Below are 23,425 nucleotides of genomic sequence, written 5' to 3' on the forward strand. Positions count from 1 at the left end.
CTTTTTGGAGGGGGCATGCTCGTCCTATTATAGTTAGTGGCCGTCTATGAAGCAAATGGTAAAAAGATTAGCGAAACCGGACCAAGTTACATCACAGTGGCAGGGTAGTTTCCTAGCATAGCTGACAATTCGTTTTAGTGATCAATGGGATTATAGAAGGTGATCAGACATTGAAGGCCTGTTTATCTGGGCAAGATAAATGAAAATTACATCTACAGAATGGGAGGAATATAATTAAGCAACAGACTTGGGTATGCTAATAGATCACAGACTGCGCATGAGTCAACAGTGTAATGCAGCAGCAAAAAAGGATGCATTAAGAGAAGCATAGTCTAGTTCATAAGACGTAATTATCCCCATCCACTCCTCCTTGGTCAGGCCTCATCTGGAATACTAGTTCTGGGCACCATATTTTAAAAAAGACATAAAAGAAAGTGGAGCAAGTTCAGAGAAGAGCAACCAGGATGGTGAGCGGACTGCAGAGTATGTCCTATGTGGAACAATTAAAGGATCTGGGAATGCTTAGCTTGCAAAAAGAAGGCTGAGAGGAGACTTAATAGCTGTCTACAAATATCTGAAGTGATGTCACCGTGTAGAGGGATCATCATTATTCACAGTTGCACATGGAAACACGAAAAGCAATGGAATGAAACTAAAAGGAAGAAGATACAGATTAGATATTAGAAAAAAAATTTGACAGCGAAGGTGATCAATGAGTGGAACAGGCTGCCACGAGAGGTGGTGAGTTCTCCTTCAATGGAAGACTTCAAACAGAGGCTGGATAGACATCTGTCTGACATGGTTTAGCTGAATCCTGCATTGAGCAGGGGGTTGCACACGATGACCCTGGAGGTCCCTTCCAGCGCTAACATTCTGTGATTCTAGCTTCATCTCACCAATGGCTGTACTGAAAAATGATATGTGGCCTAAGTGGTCACTATGTGTAAAGCAGGAGTCTTCTACAATTGCCTAATTATGGAGCTGTACCCACTCCACACAGCGTAGGTGCGATCTGTGGTATACAGCCAGTACCTGTGTCTTGCAGGCTGGGCTTTTTAAGAAACTTTGATTTTTGCTATATACTGCAATACTACAGTATGTATTTAACGTATTGTAGTGTGTAGTACAAATGATTGCAGGTTCAAGTCTTCTAGGGAGAGTTAAAAAAATTTAAGTTAAAAATAAAAAAAGTTTTAAAAAATATTTAAAGGGAACCTGTCAGCAGGATAGTGCTCAGTAACCTACAGACAGTGTCAGGTCGGCGCCATTATGCTGATTACAATGATACCTTGGTTGATGAAATCCATCTTGTGCTTGTTGTTTAATCTTTATTTTCAGTTTTCAGTTAATGATATGCTCGTGCCCCGGGGTGGCCTGTGGGGGTCTTCATGTGGTGCTCTGAATAGCTATTCATCTGTATGGCTTTTCCCTCAGTGTCTGCCCCCTAGTTAACATAATGAGTATTATATATACTGTACATATTAAGAAAATAAAATAACCCTTCTGCAGGCAGGCACCAGCCGCAGCATAATCGAATATGTACTGTATGTATCATTAATATGTTTTAGGTTATCTTGATATTCCCCCCCCAAAAAAAATCCATTTGAAAATGGCGCCCCCTGCACAGCAGCAGCTATCAAGGATGGTGGCGCCATCTTGCTGGAGAAAAAAAAAAATTCCTCCTCCAAGATGGTGCCACCGGCGCCTGTGCAGTAGCATCTATAAGGTAAATCCCATAAAGAAAGAACAAATTGAATCGCCATTTTTCAGAAACCGCACCCCCCAAAAAAATGGCTATTATTATAATAAAATAATTTTATTGCATAATAGATACATAGATGATACATACAAAGATGGTATTAATAAAAAACTTCAGCTTTCCGTACATAAAAACAGGCTTTCATTCAGATCCATCAACGGAAACATTAATAAACTTATTGGTTTTGGAAGATGGTGACACAATCCAATTTTATTTGTATCCACTATCACATAAAAAAGCTACAAATTTGGAATTGCTGTAAGGTTATGTGCACAGAGTCTACAGTATCTGAGGAGTTTTGAGGTTTGGTGGAGGATTTGAGTTTCTGCTCCAAGAACTCTTCAAAAACTATGTGCACATAGCCCAATTGTACTAATCTGAAGAATAATGTTGCCACGTCATTTTTACTGCACTATGTTTTTTTAGGGTTAGGATTTTATGACATTCAATGGCGGAATAGTTTTTTCCCCTTTTTTTATAATAAAATGAATGGTGTCATTTAAAACTACAACTCTCTTATCCTGCAAAAAGCAAGTCCTCCAATTACTCATCAAAAAAATAAAGGTATGACTCTTGAAAAAAGAAGTGGAAACAATTAAAACTCAAAAACGACATTCTTCTGTTATCACAGATGGATAAATATGGGTTAAATCAATGTACATTTTAGCAGTGTACAAATCTCATTTAACCTAATTAGCAGTTGTGTATAAAAGTTGATTACTTTCCTATATACAACATCGAGTAAGTAGTTAGACTTGCTTATTTTGTCTTCTAGGTGTGGGTTGGCTCAGTGACTGAAGTGACAACCAATGATCTGTCGGCTGAAGATAAGGACTCCTCCCCTGAGGATCTTGTCTTCTCCATTACACCACCAAGCAATGGTCATCTAGCCCTCAAATCTCATCCGGATAAAAGCATTCTGAATTTTACTCAGCAGCACATAAGTGATGGTCACTTGGTGTTTGTGCACAGTGGTAAGCCATCATGGTGTTTAGATGTCCAGATCACTTTTTTTTTTTTTTTTTTATTAACAAAGAATTTTCACCAGGTAGTCTGCTAGGCTTTACCTTAGCACAATGTAATAGGTCCCAGTGTGTCAACAGGGCACAGCACATACTGAGATATTAATTTGAGACCGCTACCATGAATGACCATTTTAAAACAACATCAAATATCGCAGATAAAAATAGTTCAACTCTTCCTCAGCATTATGTCTTCTACATAAATCAGTATTATTTTGTAACCTTATGAAACTTAGTACTATACGCTATTAAGGGAAAGCAGAATATTCCTCTTGTCTGTAAATGGTCTATAACCATCTAGTGGAAAATGGCATACATCTTGAACTGTGTGCCCACCTCTCTTCTTGCTCCCTCTTCGACCGCTTACAATCTGGTTTCCGGCCGCACCACTCCACTGAAACTGCCCTAAGGTCACCAATGACCAATTAACAACCAAGGCTAAGCGACACTACTGTCCTCCTCCTCCTGGACCTGTCCTCTGCCTTTAACACCGTGGACCACTCCCTATTACTACAGACCCTCTCATCTCTTGTCATCACAGACTTTGCCCTATCTTGGATCTCATCATACCTAACAGATCGGACATTCAGCGTCTCCCACTCGCAAACCACCTTCTCACCTCGCCCCCTATCTGTCGGAGTCCCGCAAGGTTCAGTCCTAGGGCCCCCGCTCTTCTCCATTTACACCTTCGGCCTTGGACAGCTCATGGAATCTCACGGCTTTCAGTATCTCCTCTATGCTGGTGACACACAGATCTACATCTCTGGACCATATATCACCTCACTATTAACCAGAATCCCACAATGTCTGTCTGCTATTTCATCCTCCTTGTCCGCTAGATTTGTAAAACTTAATATGGACAAATCAGAATTCATCATCTTTCCCCATCTAACTCGACCCCCCTAACAGACCTATCCATTAAAGTAAATGGCTGCCCACTCTCCCCAGTCCCACAAGCTTGCATCCCTGGGGTAATCCTTGACACTGATCTCACTTTCAAACCACATATTCAAGCCATTTCCACTTCCTGCCGACTTCAACTCAAAAACATTTCATGGATCCGTACATTCCTCAACCATGAATCTGCAACCCTAATCCATGCCCTCATCATCTCCCGCCTTGACTACTGCAACCTCCTGCTCTATGGCCTCCCCTCTAACATTCTCGCATCCCTCCAATCTATTCTAAACTCTGCTGCTTGACTAATCCCCGACCTCTCCCCTCTGTCAATCCCTGCACTGGCTCCCCATTACCCAAAGACTCCAGTTAAAAACTCTAGCCATGGCATACAAAGCTATCCACAACCTGTCTCCACCATATGTCTGTGACCTTGTCTCCCAGTACTTACCTACATGCAACCTCCGATCCTCAAAAGATCTTCTCTACTCCCCGCTTATCTCCTCTTCCCACAATCGCATACAAGATTTCTCCCGTGCATCCCCCCACTCTGGAACTCTCTACCACAACATATCAGACTCTCGCCTACCATCGAAACCTTCAAAAAGAACCTAAAGACCTGCCTCTTCCGACAAGCCTACAACCTGCAGTAACCACCGATCGACCAAACCACTGCACGATCAGCTCTACCCTCGCCTACTGTATCCTCACTCATTGTAGAATGTGAGCTCTCGCTGGCAGGGTCCTCTCTCATCCTGTACTAGTCGTGACTTGTATCGTTTAAGATTACTGTACTTGTTTTTATTATGTATACCTCTCCTCACATGTAAAGCGCCATGGAATAAATGGTGCTATAGTAATAATAATACACAAAAATTGGAGGAGAGGGATGCAGTTGCAGATTCTCAAAGGCCAATTCATCATTGCTTTTGCACTTTTTTTTTTTTTCTAGTTTTGGGCCTGTTTTTTGTTTCTGCCATATTCATCATTTTCATTTTTATGTTTTTTTTGTGTATTTTACATTGCCACTGTAGTAGAGGTTTCGGGCTCCCAGATATGTTTCCATAATTTATCTTTCGAGACTTTTTCAAAAGTCGTACTTTTTTTGCACAAACGTATTCCAGTCCCCTCTCTCCAGTCGCAAATAAGGTTGAGGACACAAATAATGATCATTTTTTTACTTTGCACAAAAATTGAAGTCCACTACTTTGAAAAAAATCAGTGAATGGCAAGAGCTTATAAAGAAAAGAAACTTTAAACACAGCAAATGATGAATCTGAGCCTGAGCGTTTTTAGAACGAAGAAAGGGGAATCAGCTGACAGCAGACCAGGACAATCCCTTCTGGAGATGGAAGAAGTCTCCAAACTCAAGGTTATACAAAACATTTCAGACTTTCTGCTGCTGAAAGAGTACTTGTGTGAATTTGTGGTTTTGTTTTATGTTTTTATTTTTTTATCAGTTTTTTTTATTTTATTTTTTGTTGTGCAGATAAATACTAGGTAATTAGCTAAGTAAATGGTCATTATCATGAGAATAATTTTTGTGGATGGTGATTTATAAGTACACATTGGGGCACATTTATTAAAGCTACCTAACTTTTACACTGCTGATAAATCTGGTGCATTCTAAGACTGGTGAAACTTTAGGCCATGTGTTAATTTTATTTACGGTACTTTGGACGACAAAGTCCTGTCACATTTTGGCTCATGGAATCACAATATTGGCCTCCCCTTTCTCAAACCATTGCCCACCCTGTCTAAATTGTATCTAGAGCACCTAATAAACCTAAATACATGTAAAACTCATAATAAATGTTGCGTAAAACAAGAAAGACGGCTTGTTAGATTAAGCTGCATTTCTGTTGCTTGTAGCTTTGTGAATCGCCCCCAATGTTTTTATTTCAGTTAAATTGACCTCAATTAGAAAAGCCGTTTTATGGTCAGCCACTATTAGATACGGGCAACCGATACCTCATCTTTTCTTTTCTTTTTTTTCAGGCTCCATGTCTGGAGGTCTCAACTTCCAGGTTACAGACGGCGTGAACTTTGCACCTAGGCAAATTTTCAGTATCACCGCAAGGACCCTTGTCATCAACATGGAAATTAATAAAGGGTTGGGTGTGTTTCCAGGTATGTGTTGGGCTGCAGAAGCCTAGAGCGTGTGGTACTAACATAGGAATGATGACATTTTAAGGAAAGAGAGCCTACATTTTATTGTACTGTGTATCAAAAGCAGCAGACAATCCATTATTATGAACGAGTCCTGTGTAAAGAGGAGTGGATCAAACAAAATTCGATTCCCCCAATTTTTTTTTGTCAGGGAATTTTGATTTGCGGAGAAGTTATTCAAAGTCCCTTATGTTCTGCGGTCTCTCCAAACCCAGTAGCATAACAAACTTAATATGTAAAAAGTACTTATACTCGCCCTTCTCTCATCTCTCCGGTCCATCTGTGGTCATGGCTGTCATGGTACCTGGGAGGTCAATGGTGTCATGACATCACTACATGCGCTGTGACCTTCCTGCTCGCATGCGCAGAACCGTCCCGGGCGCCATGACAGTTATAAGCCCTGTACAGTGTAAGAGGCCCAAAGATCCAAAATTGGAGGTGGCGAGGGATCATAAGATGTGGTAGGTCTGGACGGGTGATTAGAAGTAGCGAAGGGGCCAGAGAGGTGAATGGTGAGCGAGCAAAAGCTGCTGGGCAGTAACAAATGCAGATCAGCTCTGCTATGCAGGTAGAAGGCAGAATTTGCTCTGTAACTAACACTGATATACCTGCCCCAGTTATAGGGTGGATCAAAGATAAATATGTGTGTATATATATACATACATATATATGTCTGTATATATACAATGCTCAAAAAAATAAAGGGAACACTAAAATACCACATCATAGATATCTCTGAATGAAATATTTCAGTTGCAAATTTTTATTCATTGCATAGTGGAATGTGTTCAGAACAATAAAACATAACAATTATCAATGTAAATCAAAATGAATATCCCATGGAGGTCTGGATTTGGAATGATACTCAAAATCAAAGTGGAAAATCAAATTACAGGCTGATCCAACTTCAGTGGAAATGCCTCATGACAAGGAAAAGATGCTCAGTAGTGTGTGTGGCCTCCACGTGCCTGTATCACCTCCCTACAATGCCTGGGCATGCTCCTGATGAGGCGGCGGATGGTCTCCTGAGGAATCTCCTCCCAGACCTGGACTAAAGCATCCACCAACTCCTGGACAGTCTGTGGTGCAACGTGACGTTGGTGGATGGAGCGAGACATGATCAGATGTGCTCAATCGGATTCAGATGTGGGGAATGGGCGGGCCAGTCCATAGCTTCAATGCCTTCATCTTGCAGGAACTGCTGACACACTCCAGCCACATGAGGTCTGGCATTGTCCTGCATTAGGAGAAACCCAGGGCCAACCGCACCAGCATATGGTCTCACAAGGGTTCTGAGGATCTCATCTCGGTACCTAATGGCAGTAAGGCTACCTCTGGCGAGCACATGGAGGACTGTGGATCCCTCCAAAGAAATGCCACCCCACACCATTACTGACCCACTGCCAAACCAGTCATGCTGAAGAATGTTGCAGGCAGCAGATCGCTCTTCACGGCATCTCCAGACTCTATCACGTCTGTCACATGTACTCAGTGTGAACCTGCTTTCATCTGTGAAGAGCACGGGGCGCCAGTGGCGAATTTGCCAATCCTGGTGTTCTGTGGCAAATGCCAAGTGTTCTGCACGGTGTTGGGCTATGAGCACAACCCCCATCTGTGGACATCAGGCACTCAGACCATCCTCATGGAGTCGGTTTCTAACCATTAGTGCAGACACATGCACATTTGTGGCCTGCTGGAGGTCATTTTGCAGGGCTCTGGCAGTGTTCCTCCTTTTACAAAGACGGAGGTAGCGGTCGTGCTGCTGGGTTGTTGCCCTCCTACGGCCCCCTCCACGTCTCCTGGTGTACTGGCCTGACTCCAGGTAGAGCCTCCATCCTCTGGACACTACGCAGACAGACACAGCAAACCTTGCCACAGCTCGCATTGATGTGCCATCCTGGATGAGCTGCACTACCTGAGCCACTTGTGTGGGTTGTAGAGTCCGTCTCATGCTACCACAAGTGTGAAAGCACCAACATTCAAAAATGACCAAAACATCAGCCAGAAAGCACCAACATTCAAAAATGACCAAAACATCAGCCAGAAAGCATTGGTACTGAGATGTGGTCTGTGGTCCCCACCTGCAGAACCACTCCTTTATTGAGTGTGTCTTGATAATTGCGAAGAATTTTCATCTGTTGTCTATTCCATTTGCACAACAGCATGTGAAATTGATTGTCAATCAGTGTTGCTTCCTAAGTGGACAGTTTGATTTCACAGAAGTTTGATTTACTTTGAGTTGTATTCTGTTGATTAATAATATAATAATAATAATCTTTATTTTTATATAGCGCTAACATATTCCGCAGCGCTTTACAGTTTTGCACACATTTTCATCACTGTCCCCGATGGGGCTCACAATCTAAATTCCCTATCAGTATGTCTTTGGAGTGTGGGAGGAAACCGGAGTGCCCGGAGGAAACCCACGCAAACACGGGGAGAACATACAAACTCCTTGCAGATGTTGTCCTAGGTGGGATTCGAACCCAGGACAACATGGGTCACCGTGAGCCACCGTGCCGTGATTAAGTGTTCCCTTTATTTTTTTGAGTAGTGTATAATGTGTGTGTGTGTGTGTGTGTGAGATCAGCTGCCAAGCTGTGATTGACAGCGTCTGGGAGGAAGCGATGAAAAGCGCACGCGCACGCATTTCCAATTTTTTTTTCAGAAAGTTCTGACTGGAAGCCAGTTCGTTCATCTGTCTTATTTTCTTCCCAAAACCACTCTGCTGTCACTACTAATTTTTGTAAAAAAAAAGTTAGTTTTGATTCAACTGTATGAAATATGAGGCTTTTCCTGTTAGATATTACCATTACTAAGGTGGTACAGTTTGTTTTTTCTTCCAGGAATGAGAAGAACAATTTCTTCTGATGTGTTAAAAGCTGCAACCAATGATGAGAATAATCTACATAACCGTTCAATAATTTTTGACATCACAACTTCTCCCAAGCACGGGAAGATCTTAAGAATTGTTCAAGAAAATACTACGGAGGAGGCCTCCAGCTTCACACAACAGATGGTGAGAAGAACCAAACATTTTACATTTTTCCTGGTTGGTTTTGTAAAGGTGCCTGGTGTCGTCCTTCACCTTTTTATCTCCATGTCTTTTTCAACACTATGTACATTGGATTTGTTGGCAGACTAGCGGTGCATTTACCCCGCATGTTTAGCGTGCAGTGTAAACAGGCTGGCGATCACCCGAAGGACAAACAAAACACTTCATTGGGTGAAAATTGTTTTGGTTTGCACAAAAGATTAATTTTCTGCAGCAAATCATCTTGTGCAACCAGGATCTGTGCTGCCGAGAACAACAGCAACCTAATGTGTCTTGAGTGATCTTTTGCTGATCGTTCTGTGCGCATCTGAAGCTGGGTCGACCTATGTAAACAGGCTTCAAAACTACCTCCACTCGGCAAATATGTTTCTAGTCAGTGGTCATGTAACGCCGTGTATTACGCACTGTGAATGGACCTGAGGCTCTGTTCACATCAGAACCATCTGTAGGAGCTGTGTGCATGTCTTTTTCATAGTCATACAGTGAAATTTGTTGCCCTTAAGTTTTTTTTTTTTTTTTTCAGAATAAATATAATATTTTATCATTAAAAAGGAAACAAACATAAGTGGAACACATTCCATTTTATGGCTATAAAAAGGGCAAACATACACCTCCAACAGGATATACTCATGTGAACACAGCCATAGCCTGTCAATTATGCCAAGCTACACGTTACTAAATTGTAGAGGGGATAATGATCACTGGGGGTCTAATCTCCTCCAATCTCATCTGGGCAGCCCTGTCTGAATGCTGCAGAGGTTGAGCATGGTACCTCCGCTGCCTTCATTTTTTATAGGAGTGCAGTACTTGGCTATCTTGGACAGTTCCATAAAGAATGTATAGACAGGAGGTGTGCATGCTTGACCTCTGCTGTGGTGGTCCTAGCAATCAGACCACCAGTGATCAATAAGTTATCCTTTATCCAATTGATCGATTATAACGTGTATTCTAGTGTCATCAGAAATGAAGCTCTATGAGTGAGGCTTGCGGTCGGATCCATCTGCCACATCAGTCTGGTTTCTCTGTGTGTATTGTTGCAGTATGACACTTTGATGTTTGTCAATGGGAATCTGCTCCAGGAAAGTGCTTCATTTCTATGGAATCTATAGCCTCTCTATGTTGCTGACAATTTGGCACTGTGTGGTTTTGCCTTTTGCAGATCGATGATGGAGAAATTGTATATGAGCACACCGACACTGAAGCCTTGGTGTGGAGCGTGCAGGATTCCTTAACCTTCTCCGTGTCCTCTCCACCAGCTGTTCTACAAATGCAAGTGTTCCTCATCAGAGTATCCTATGAGATCAGTGATCCCAGTAGATCCACTCGCCTTATTGCCAATACAGGTCAGCAGGCCTTCAGAGCAATGGCTTGTACTTGCACAATTTTCATTCGATATTACTGAAATATTTAATTTCCCTCTATTACCAGGTGTCTCTGTTGTGGAAGGCGGAAACGTGAAAATAGACAAGTTAAAGTTAGATGGCTCAAATCTTTTAGCCAGACTGCCAGAATCCCATCGTCCCTTCTATGAAGTCTGGTTTCAGGTGACCTCTTTGCCAAAACATGGTGTCATCATAGTAGGAGACAGAAATATTACGAAAGAGAAGCCAAACTTCTCCCAATACATCATCAGTAAATTTGGTATCACGTATGTACACAATGGAGCAGAGTCGCCCACGGATTACTTCACTTTTGCCACCTGGTTAAATTTAAAAAGCAAATCGGCAGTGAAACCGGACATGGACGTGATAGAAGAGAGGTTCAATATTACTGTTATTCCCGTTAACGACCAAGTGCCTGAGCTTAAGACAAAGAGGCCGAATTTAACCGTGCTGCAAGGAAGAATGATGGCCTTTGGTCCCGAAAACCTAAACGTTGAAGATCTGGACAATCCTCCAGAAGATATAAAATACACCATTATCAGTTTGCCAAACAATGGCTACTTGGCAAAATCTGACAATCTCAATGCTTCTGTCCAGGCTTTTACACAGGCAGATATCAATAATGGTGACTTGTGGTTTATACAAGATGGAAGTTCACATTCTGGAGTATTTTATTTTAGCGTGTCTGATGGGAAACATAAACCATTTTATAAACTCTTTAACCTGGATATTATACCTGTCTCCATTACACTGGTTAATAAAACCAATCTGATCCTTTTGCAAGGGCAAACCTTTTTGACCCTTTCGAATAGTAGTCTGGCAGCAACAACAGATGGAAAGAGTACAACCTTTACTTATCAAGTATCAGAGCCGCCTAGATTTGGCAACATCATGCTTGACAGGAGACCTGTGATGAAGTTTGACCAAGCCGATATAGACTTGGGGAAAGTGACTTACCATATTGAAAATTTCACAGTGTTTGAAGATAGGTTTGAGGTGTCAGTTTTTACTTCAGAAACCAACCTAACCGGACATGAAGTCAACATCACAGTGGAGCCGCTAGTAAATATTAGACCTGATTTGAAAATCCCCACTGGCCTTGTGTACACTATAAAGACCATGGATTTGGATGCAACTGAACTTGGAAACCTTACCAACAGTGATCCAGAATATCTAATACTTAATCCACCCATGTATGGAAAAATAAAAAGAAAAACACTCAAAAAAGTTGTATATGCAGATACTGACATGTTCAATCAAAGTGACATCGATACAGGACGTATATCAATATATATTGACGCCAACGTCACAGACCAGGAAATGTTGAATGATTCCTTTGTTTTCATTCTCAAAGCTCATGGCGTGCCACCTGCTGTGGGTTATTTCACATATTCTGTAGTCCCTTATGAACCATTGATGGTAGAATCTACCACCGCTTCAGGAGCTTCTTCAGTAACTTCCTACACTCCATTTTATACTACCTTGGGTTACGAAAGACGGACCACAAATCATTGGCTAAATAAAAACTTTACAGAAGTTCCTATCAAAAGGTTTGGTAACCGCAATCGTTGGGGCAACCAAAAACTTGAGGAACCCATCCCGTCTGCAGATGCAGGAATCACCACCCTTTCTGTTAGAGATACTACTACTGTTAAACTGATGGCAATTACTCCAAAAGCTGAACTAAATCAAACCAATCCTCTCTCTATTATTATTCCACTGCTTGTCCTTGCCATGCTTCTACTTGCCGTCATCCTCATTGTCTTGTTCCTTCTTAGAAAACAGAAGGCAAAGAAGGCGGCTTCACCACACGTTAGAAGCCATTCCTATAGCATAGTGCCCCAGGTGCCCTCCCCATATACAGAGCGAAGTGTCACTGTACCAACAGTGACAGTAACCTTTCTGCAAAAAAACAATGACTACTGCTCTGTAAGCCCATTACTGTTGTCAAGACATGACCACTTACGTACAAACTCCGCTCCTTCATTGGGAGTCAATACTCAACAGAACTCTTGGCTACAGATGGATCCTGAAATGACTGAGCATTGTCGGAAGACTAATCCAACCCTTAAAACTAATCAGTACTGGGTATAGAGACCCGTGCCCAGGTCCACATTTATTATGTAGGAAACATTTTATAAATATGTATATTTTTGGTATCCCCCAAAGTAATCACCAATTTATTTATTTTGCCTTCTCTTATACTATGAAGACTTACTGTTATAGTGATTTCGTGAAGGCTATAAACAGCTTTTGAAGTGAAAAAATATATTTTTTAGTGCATACCTTAGAGATAAAGGGGTCGTCTAACCTTTAAAAATAAGTACAATTGCAAAGTCAACATATTCTGCAGCATGTTACAAAACCAGAGGGGACATATACAGACAATATCAGGTATTACATATTAAAACAATATTCAACAATTCAAAAGAGAGGAGTGAGGGCCTCACAAGTTTATAATCTACGAGGAAACTGGGAGACACAAAAGCTAAAAAGTGCTTGTAGTGTAAGGTCCCGCCATCTTTATAATAAGTAGGGGTATTCGAGTGAAGCGGCATCAACCAGTCAGTAGCCAGTATCTGTATATGTTTAATTATATAGTGTTACTGAGTGTATGGGGGTTGTGGAAACATGATAGATGGGACCAGATTCCGCGGAGAATTTAAGAAGCGAGAACAGGGAATAATTAGAATAGTGAGGTGAGATTGTTGGCCAGTCTAAAAGAGATGTGTTTTTAGACCAAATTTAGAACTGTGAATACTCTAAAATTAGCCGGATTTTCTGGGGTAGTGCAATCTAGAGAACTGGCACAGCACAAGAGAAGTCCTGGAGATGAATGTGGGAGGTTTGCATGATGCATGATGGAGAATGTTGGTCTTCGATAAGCAGAACAGAGCACATGTAGGGTGGTAGTTGGAGATGTAGGATGGTGCAGAACTGTGGAGAGCTTTGTATAAAAGTTTATTTTGTACTCTGTAGCAATGGCTGACACAGAGTGGAGGCAGTAGTGTAATGGCTGGAGAGAAATATGACCTTGCTGCATTGAAAAATAAAGGCAAACATACACACTTAGTACATACATGCTCAAATACCTGCACCCACAGGCACACTAACTTTATACAGGCATGCTCACTTATAAGCATAAGGTCTCATGCTGCCCTAGGCACCCACCTTCATGTGACTAATAGACTGACCTGAGCACAACAATATTTCTATACTGATTTCTTCTTCTATAGCTCATGAGGGATTGCTTTATCCCCATAACCTAACACAATAGTGTCTGTTGTGTGCTCCCCTCTCTCTTCACGGAGATGCAGCCTATGTGACACTTTCCTCTTTATTTGCATGTTGTCAGGTGACTCAGGACCAGGGGCTCCTTCCCTGTCCTTAACACTAGGGAGCGCCCTAGCTCGTCCTACTCCCTGGGATACTCCTGAAGGTGAAGATGCTGGGGCCTCCACCCTTGCCTTATCTCCTGAGTTAGCCCTCCATCTGTTTTCTTCCCCCACCCAGGGAAGGGGGCGCTACTGTACATCGTAGTACACCAACCCGACAAACAAGGGTTAACAGGAAACTCCAGACATACACAATATTCACTCCCATATAACAGAGGAATGCACCGGGCGTGGAGGTAGGGGAATAAACCAAAATAGAGAAGGATAGGGAATTACCACGCATACAAACCAAGCAACAGTCACAGATAACTCCTCCAACTCTCCTTCTCATATGAACTCCTCTCCGTCCATTAGCCATACAGCAAATGCTAGCTCTGACAAGGATTTGTAACAGAGCCCAGATTATACTGTAAAGGGGAAGGGAGTGGCTAACTAAGCTCAGCTGTGAGCACAGGGATTTCCAACATGGCCGATTAATCCTTGTTCTGCTAGAAGAAATAAACACATTTAAAATGGAGAAGTGCTTCTTCTCAGCGCCGGAGTAGGAGCAATCAGACGCTGCGGTCTTCTGGCTCTACACTGTCACGGTAACCCTGTGACACGTGTTCTCTCGTCCCTGTTTTTCCTGTGATACAGTAAAGGCTGTGTATTCTGCCCTTACTAACCACTTGTACTTTCTTCAATCTCCCTCTCCACACATTGATCTGCTGTTAACAATCACAGGTAGGAACAATCTGCTGTCAGTTGTCATGAGCAGCCTGACAGCCAGCTATGTACTGGTGTTGCATAGACTCTACAGCAGTATCAATATTAAATGTATAATTACTAATATTTGGAAAAATGCCTGATTTTTGCATTTGAGAAGCAAAAGAACAATTGAAAATTTACAGTGTAAGGCTGTGTGCCCACGTTGCGTTTTTGTAAGCGTTTCCGCAGCATTTGAGCTGGATCAGACGCTGCAGAAACGCTTAAAAGAACCTTCCCATTAAATTTAATGCATTTTTGGCTTTTTGTGCCAATGCGTGCGTTTTTAAACGCTCAGAAAACGCTTAGCAGCTAAAAACACAGCATGCTCATTAATTTCCGCATTGCTCTGCGTTTTTAGCCATTTCCAATGTTCCCAGAAACCGCACGGAAAAAAACGCGCAGTTTTTGTGCACAAATCGCTCGGAAATAAAATGTGCGGTTTCTGGGAAGGAGTCCGGTTTTCTGAGCGTTTAAAAACGCTAACGTGGGCACATAGCCTAAAAGTTGTCTTTAGCCTTTAAGTCATTATAACTACCTCTCTTGTGTTTTATGTGCAGACTACTGATTTTCTTTTTTCTGTATAGAGGTTCTCCATCTAAATTTTCTTTTAGAACACTGGTTCATGGCACCGGCTGATTTTGGGGAATGATATGGCTTCAATGTTGCCGAGATGCTTTTCGCCTTTTCATCTGTCTGTATTCAGCTCTTTATGATTTCAGTCCCCTTTTCTCCCAAACTTCTTGGGGGGGGTCTCAACTTACTGTGAAAACATCCCATGGCTTCCCTAACGCTTGTCCTCTGAGAAGTGACATCATGTTTATTCTCACACCCCACCATTAATGATATCACATCGCGGCCCTGTATCTAACGGGGCATGCCATGACGACCCGCTAAAGTCATTACATTACATTTCAGTACATCGCTATCCAGAGAACTAGTGATGGGAGAAGCCGCAAACTACGGTGCTCAAAAGTCTTGTTTGTTTGATTTTTATGCTTTTTTCCCTTTGGTTGTCCTCTGAATAATTGTGCCATTTATATTGATTTTGTCCTTTTTGAATGTCAGTTTTTGAAATGTATTGAGACTACACATGAAAAGTCTCTCTTGTATTACTGTCTATTTGTCTATATTGTATTTATTCAGTATTAGATTATATCTCTTATGCATTGAATTATAATATATTTTATTTTCTGAAATATATTCCCTTGGCTTCCAATAAAAATTATACATTTTTTGTAGCGATCCGATCTGCCAGACATAAGAAAAGCAGTCATGGTCAAAAGTATTGACGCCCTTGAAATTGTTCCAGAAAATGAAGTATTTCTCCCAGAAAATTATTGCAATGACACACGTTTTGTTATTTCCTTTATGTGTATTGGAACAACACAAAAAAGAGAAAAAAAAATAGCAAATTGGGCACAATTTCACATAAAACCCCAAAAATGGGCCAAATGTCACAACATGTGACATCGATACATTCGGCTTGTAGTTAGTTACTAAACTAATGCAGTAAGTATACGTTGAAAAACCATTTAAAGAAGGTTTCAAAATACAAGCGACATACTTTATTATACACAGTAGATCTAAAAAAACTGATGAGGCTAGTGTACTTACTTTTAAAATAGATGCCACCTAGCCTGATTGAAAGCTACTCAGTGTCACTCCTTCCTGCTGCTGAATCTCCGCAACATTACACTGACAGCTTCTCACTGTCCCTCCTCCCTGCTGTTACTGAGATCTCACACTGGTTAGTACAAGCTACAGAACACATTATTGGGCAGACACTGAATATACTTAGAATCATGAGCTCTCCGTTCCTTTAGCTGGACTCATACAATGATCATTTTAATATTCGGATTATGCACCCATTCCGATTTGGGTTTTCAAAGTACGTACACCTGCCTCATCAGGTCTAAAAGGTTCTATGTAATAATTCATGAAATTGTGTTAGGGATGAGCAGTTTTTCATTTTTGCTTTCATTTTTTTCCTACCCTTCCCTTCTATTAACAACCATAACATGTGCAACCCCCTGAAAATCCTGATCCAATCATGCAACTAGAGAGCACTGCAACTGATCTGAATCAGAAGATCTTAGATAAACTAAATACCATTAATACCAGAGATTGACTGCCAAGGCTCAGCAAAGAAACACCACCAGACAGTATGCTAGAAGATGCCAATAGAGTACTTGCATCAATACCTACCAGCACCATAACTCAAACTAATAAACTGATCTATGCTACTGTCTCAGCAATCATGGAAATGCTTGGCTATACAACCAGCAAGAATGACAGAAGTATGTGCCCCCCTTGGAAAAGAAGACTGGAGACAAAGATCAAGGTGACCATGACACGAATGGAAGTCAGCCAACTAACAGAAATACAGAGGGGTGTAAAGATCAAGAATAAGACCAAGCTGGACAAGAATAAAGGCATGACCCCAACTGAAGCCCTAGGGACTGCTAAACAAAGGCTTACAGCACTCGCTGCAAGACTAGGGAGATACACTAGAGAAGCTGAGGCCAAGAAGATAAATGCCCTGTTCTCCAAAGAACCATCCAAGGTGTACTCCAAACTACAGAGTAACAGCACAAAGGCAGCAACCCCACCAATAGCAGAGACTGAACAATACTGGAGGAACATATGGGAGAAGGAAAAAATGCACAACACCAGTGCAATGTGGCTGCAAGATCTGAGAATGAAACAGCAACCACCTAGAGCGAGAACCAGTCACCATTACAGAAGCAGACATCCAACAGCAGGTCAAGAACATGAAGAGCTGGACAGCACCTGGCTCAGACATGATCCACACCTACTGGCTAAAGAAATTAACAGCGGTACATGAATGCATGGCAAAGCGTTCCTCTGGAATTCCATGCCTCAACACGTCCGATTATCCACCACCCTCCGATCCTTCAAACAAAACCTGAAAACCCAAATTTTCAGGAAAGCTTACAGCCTGCAATAACCATTCTGCCGCCTCACCACCGCCTGAGCTGCCGCCTCATCACCACCAGAGCTGCTGCACCCCCGACCTGTCTTATTCCCACTATCCTGTAGAATGTACAGGGGTTGGACAAAATAATGGAAACGCCTAATGTTTTGGCATCATAATCTTCGAACATGTGATAAACATGCAAACCGTGACATATGGTAATGTTTTGCAGTTGATTATTTGTGTTATGTGATATGTGTATGTAAATTAACTGTTTGTTTCGCAGAATTGTAAGAACATTGATGAAAACCTGATACAAATGGCAGACCTCTCAGATTTTCAAAGAGGCCAAATTGTTGGTGCTCGTCTGCCAGGCGCTAGTGTAACAAAGTGCCCGAATGCTTGGCGTGTCAAGAGGTACTGTCTCCAAAGTAATGACTGCGTTTGAAAGAGAAGGAAAAGCGTCCGCAGCAAAGCTCAGGTCCGGCCGAAAGTCGAAGTTGACTGAGAGAGACCGTCGGACTCTAAAGCGAATTGTGAGAGAGGATCACAAGACCATGACTCCGAAAATCACTGCTGAGCTCAATGAACACCTACAGAACCCAGTTTCCATGAAAGCTGTTCGTCGGGAGCTGCACAAATCTGGATTGCACGGAAGAGCTGCAATTCAAAAACCGCTGCTCTGAATGACAAATATTTCCAAGCGTTTAGAGTGGTGTAGAAACCTCCAGAATTGGCCCCTCGAGCAGTGGAAACCAGGGCTGTGGAGTCGGTAAGCCAAATCTGCGACTCCGACTCCTCAATTTCACTTACACCGACTCCGACTCCCACATACAGTGGGGAAAAAAAGTATTTAGTCAGTCAGCAATAGTGCAAGTTCCACCACTTAAAAAGATGAGAGGCGTCTGTAATTTACATCATAGGTAGACCTCAACTATGGGAGACAAACTGAGAAAAAAAAATCCAGAAAATCACATTGTCTGTTTTTTTTTCATTTTATTTGCATATTATGGTGGAAAATAAGTATTTAGTCAGAAACAAGCAATCAAGATTTCTGGCTCTCACAGACCTGTAACTTCTTTAAGAGTCTCCTCTTTCCTCCACTCATTACCTGTAGTAATGGCACCTGTTTAAACTTGTTATCAGTATAAAAAGACACCTGTGCACACCCTCAAACAGTCTGACTCCAAACTCCACTATGGTGAAGACCAAAGAGCTGTCAAAGGACACCAGAAACAAAATTGTAGCCCTGCACCAGGCTGGGAAGACTGAATCTGCAATAGCCAACCAGCTTGGAGTGAAGAAATCAACTGTGGGAGCAATAATTAGAAAATGGAAGACATACAAGACCACTGATAATCTCCCTCGATCTGGTGCTCCACGCAAAATCCCACCCCGTGGGGTCAGAATGATCACAAGAACGGTGAGCAAAAATCCCAGAACCACGCGGGGGGACCTAGTGAATGAACTGCAGAGAGCTGGGACCAATGTAACAAGGCCTACCATAAGTAACACACTACGTCACCATGGACTCAGATCCTGCAGTGCCAGACGTGTCCCACTGCTTAAGCCTGTACATGTCCGGGCCCGTCTGAAGTTTGCTAGAGAGCATTTGGATGATCCAGAGGAGTTTTGGGAGAATGTCCTATGGTCTGATGAAACCAAACTGGAACTGTTTGGTAGAAACACAACTTGTCGTGTTTGGAGGAAAAAGAATACTGAGTTGCAAACATCAAACACCATACCTACTGTAAAGCATGGTGGTGGAAACATCATGCTTTGGGGCTGTTTCTCTGCAAAGGGGCCAGGACGACTGATCCGGGTACATGAAAGAATGAATGGGGCCATGTATCGTGAGATTTTGAGTGCAAACCTCCTTCCATCAGCAAGGGCATTGAAGATGAAACGTGGCTGGGTCTTTCAACATGACAATGATCCAAAGCACACCGCCAGGGCAATGAAGGAGTGGCTTCGTAAGAAGCATTTCAAGGTCCTGGAGTGGCCTAGCCAGTCTCCAGATCTCAACCCTATAGAAAACCTTTGGAGGGAGTTGAAAGTCCGTGTTGCCAAGCGAAAAGCCAAAAACATCACTGCTCTAGAGGAGATCTGCATGGAGGAATGGGCCAACATACCAACAACAGTGTGTGGCAACCTTGTGAAGACTTACAGAAAACGTTTGACCTCTGTCATTGCCAACAAAGGATATATCACAAAGTATTGAGATGAAATTTTGTTTCTGACCAAATACTTATTTTCCACCATAATATGCAAATAAAATGAAAAAAAAACAGACAATGTGATTTTCTGGATTTTTTTTTCTCAGTTTGTCTCCCATAGTTGAGGACTACATATGATGTAAATTACAGATGCCTCTCATCTTTTTAAGTGGTGGAACTTGCACTATTGCTGACTGACTAAATACTTTTTTTCCCCACTGTATATTGCTTATATTTAAGTGAAAAATTTATTGTAGTACAGTGTGAACATCAGACATTTAATCATTTTTATGATACAATAATCAAGATATTTAGATAGAACATAATATATATTTATTGGAATACAACTTCAGAACACAAAAAACTAATAAATTGTAAATATATAATACACTATGTAATATTGATATATATATATATAATCACTATGTAATAAACTATGTAAGTGACAAAAAACAGTTTTCAACAAAAACATACTAAATAACATTTGTGCAGTCTATGAATTTGTTCTAAGAAATAGAATTGCCTCCATCAGATCCTCCTTCATAGATGACCTCGAATCTGACCTAATAATTTTAAGGCTAGAGAACAACCTCTCTACACTAACTTGGGTTGAAGGCAAAGCCGTAACCACATGGGCAACATCTCTAACAATTTCCGGGTATAAAGGAATTGCCTCATGCACAGTCAGTTTTGATGAACGGTTGAATTTTTCTATTTCTTTGAGAACAAGTGAAACATTTTGCTGAAATATGGTCAATCTGCTTGCTATAGGAGACAGAGTGAAATCTTTTTTCTTGCGGCAACGCTTTGCCTGCTCCATGTCATCCAAATACTTGTCACAGTCAAATGCCTCATCTGATAAGGATGAAGATATGGCAGCAGTAGCACTGTCAGGACCCAAATCCTCTTGCACCTGGCAGTCCTCCTGTAGGCCACTCATTCTAACTATTGCCTCAGTCAGAGCTTCTTCTCCTTTAGTAAGCTGTTGATCATCAAGCAGTATACGATGACTTGGGTCCACATAAACAGCTGCCAGAAAAATTTTATTTTCCAATAGCTGTGTCTCCGTTTCATTGAAGCAGAAATGCCATCTGCGATTAAACCTCTTTGGGACAGGAAAATAGCAAGTTCTTCCACTCCCTTGCCAGGAGTTAAATCCTCAGCTTGTAAGTTTTTAGTCACGGTAAATGGGTGATTAAGCAATTCCTTCAATTCAGCCACCTGTGTCCATTGACCTTCATTTAGGGTTAGTCATATCTAAAAGAAACTTTTAGTTCAAGCAATCACTCAATCATTAAATAAGTGCTGCCCCACCGAGTGGCTTGATCGACAATTGCCCCTTTCCCAGCACATCTCTTCAAGATGGAATCAATTTTAGGGGTTCTGGTGGCAATAACCAATTTCCTCACTTTTCCAATCAGATTTCCATCATGTCCCTCTTGCAGACTATCTCTTATTGCCAGCTGCAGCTTGTGCACAGCACAGCGCATGTGAGGAATAGGGAAGTGTTTTGAAGCACCTTCAACAAGATCATCTATTTCTAAAGTATAATTTTGCTGTTCTGTTGTAATATCTGTTTGTTCGTCAGTTACGTGAACAGCACGGTGGCCTTCCATCTCAAACATACTGAAATCTAAATTTTCTTCTAGCTCTTGTTCATTACTCTCATTTATCAGTTTAATTGTACTTATCATGTTTGAAGCATTTTCCGTTACAATAGCAAGAACCTGTTCTTGTGTGAATGTAGCCTGAGATCAGGAATAGAACAGCCATTTATAGGACATTTCATAACTTTCCCAAATTCCTATGAAAAAATATTCAGCACATTCTGCATTGAACTACTGTACCCAATTTATTATATATTTTAGGAGTCGGAGTCTGTCCATTTTATTCCGACTCCACCAAAATGAGCTCCGACTCCACAGCCCTGGTGGAAACTTGATATTCTTAGACGAATCATCGTTTACCCTATTTCCGACCTCCGGCCGAGTGTACGTTTGGAGACAGCCGAAAGAAGCATTCTATCCAGACTGCCTTCTCCCAACCATAAAACATGGCAGAGGTTCTGTGATGATCTGGGATGCTATTTCGTGGAGATCCGCCGGGCCAATGATATCCCTTCATGGAAGAATTAACAGCCGCGATTATTTAGGCATTTTGGGTGACCAAGTGCATCCTATGGTTCATTGGACGGAGCATTGCACGGCGAATAAGCCTCCTTACCTTGACAAGCCAGAGCTGGTATGTCACTCTCCACAAGGAGAAACCTTACCCTTTAGACCTCAGTCAAGAGCCTCTCACCTAGCCAAATCAGATCTCATACTTTGCACTGACGAGGGCCAATAGCCCGAAACACCGTGTCTGCAAATTGAGATTCTGATTTGGCTTTTATCCTAAGTCATATTACAAGACTCGTTAAAGGGTTGATTGTGACTTGTAGGATCGCTACTACCAATAGGTGGCGCTGTAGAGTAAAAGTCCTCTTTCTCTCTGAAGAGGCAATTTGCATCCTATGGTTCATCCTTTGGAAAATTCACACTTTGTATGAATCCATACCTCTGAGAATTGAGGCTGTAGTCACCGCAAAAGGTGGACCTACACCATATTAAACTAACTTTTGTTGATGTTTCCAGGTGTTTCCATTATTTTGTCCAACCCCTGTAAGTCCACAAAGATAGGGTCCTCTCCCCTCTGTACCAGTCTGTCATTGTAAATTTGTTTACTGTCAACGATATCTATAACTTTGTATGTAACCCCCCTTCTCATGTACAACACCATGGAATTAATGGCGCTGTATAAATAAATAATAATAATAAAAAGCAGATGAACCAACTGCTAGAAGCAAGCCACCACCCAGATGGGCTAACACAAGGTAGAACAGTGCTGATCATGAAGGATCCTCACAAAGGAACAGTTCCATCCAACTACTGCCCAATAACCTGCCTTACAACAACATGAAAACTCCTGTCAGGCATCACAGCCACCAAGCTCCAGAACCATATGAACCAATACATGAATTCAGCTCAGAAAGGCATGGGGACCAGCACTAGAGGCTCTGAGCACCAGCTCCTAGTAGATAGAGTAGTCGCTCAAGATCCAGACAGACCAATCTCAGCACAGCCTGAATTGACTACAGGAAAGTCTATGACTCAATGCCACACACATGGATCTGTGAATGCTTGGCTCTCTACAATGTCAACTAGAAATTAAGAACCTTCCTCAGAAACTCAATGGGGCTATTGAGAACAACATTGGAAGTCAACGCGAGACAACTGGCACAAGTGACCATAAAATGCGGCATATGTGAAGGTGATGCACTGTCCCCATTGCTGTTCTGCATAGGCTTGAACCCTCTCAGTCAGATAATTACAGAGTCTGGCTATGGATACAAGTTCAAGAGTGGAAGCACCATCAGCCACCTCTATATGGATGACTTGAGGCTGTATGCGGAAAAACGAACGAGATATCAATTCACTGATCCACCTGGCAAAGATCTACAGCGAAGACATCGGGATGTCGTTTGGACTGGAGAAGTGCAGCCGGTTGGTAATAAAGAGAGGTAGTCAAGACTAATGGAGTGGAATTACCAGCAGGTCATAAAGCAGATGTACAGACATGCTACAAGTACATCGGCATCCCACAGGGATACGGTAACCATGATGAGGAGGCATGGAAAGCAGCAACATCAAAATACCACTAAAGAGTAAGACAGGTCCTAAAAAGCCAGCTAAATGGGAAGAATAAAATCAACGCCATCAATACATATGCCCTGCCAGTTATCAGATACCCTGCTGGCATCATGTGCTGGCCAAAAGAAGACATGGAAGCTGCAGATGTGAAGACACGAA

At 41.9% G+C, this 23,425-nt stretch overlaps 1 protein-coding gene across 1 annotated transcript in view; it reads left to right on the top strand.

Moving 5' to 3' along the window:
• The window catches only part of LOC141072657 (chondroitin sulfate proteoglycan 4-like), a 58,980-nt gene extending 43,312 nt beyond the window's left edge, over positions 1-15,668 (top strand). The window contains exons 6-10 of the mRNA XM_073559957.1: positions 2,535-2,733; positions 5,677-5,808; positions 8,694-8,866; positions 10,062-10,245; positions 10,331-15,668. Coding sequence (XP_073416058.1) covers positions 2,535-2,733; positions 5,677-5,808; positions 8,694-8,866; positions 10,062-10,245; positions 10,331-12,378 — 2,736 coding nt within the window. The 3' untranslated portion in view covers positions 12,379-15,668. The remainder of the gene's footprint in view (positions 1-2,534; positions 2,734-5,676; positions 5,809-8,693; positions 8,867-10,061; positions 10,246-10,330) is intronic.
• The last annotated feature ends 7,757 nt before the right edge of the window (positions 15,669-23,425 follow it).

Source organism: Dendrobates tinctorius, unplaced genomic scaffold, assembly GCF_039654945.1.
Source record: "Dendrobates tinctorius isolate UK_male_01 unplaced genomic scaffold, ASM3965494v1 ptg000285l, whole genome shotgun sequence".
Classification (NCBI taxonomy): Eukaryota; Metazoa; Chordata; class Amphibia; order Anura; family Dendrobatidae; genus Dendrobates; species Dendrobates tinctorius.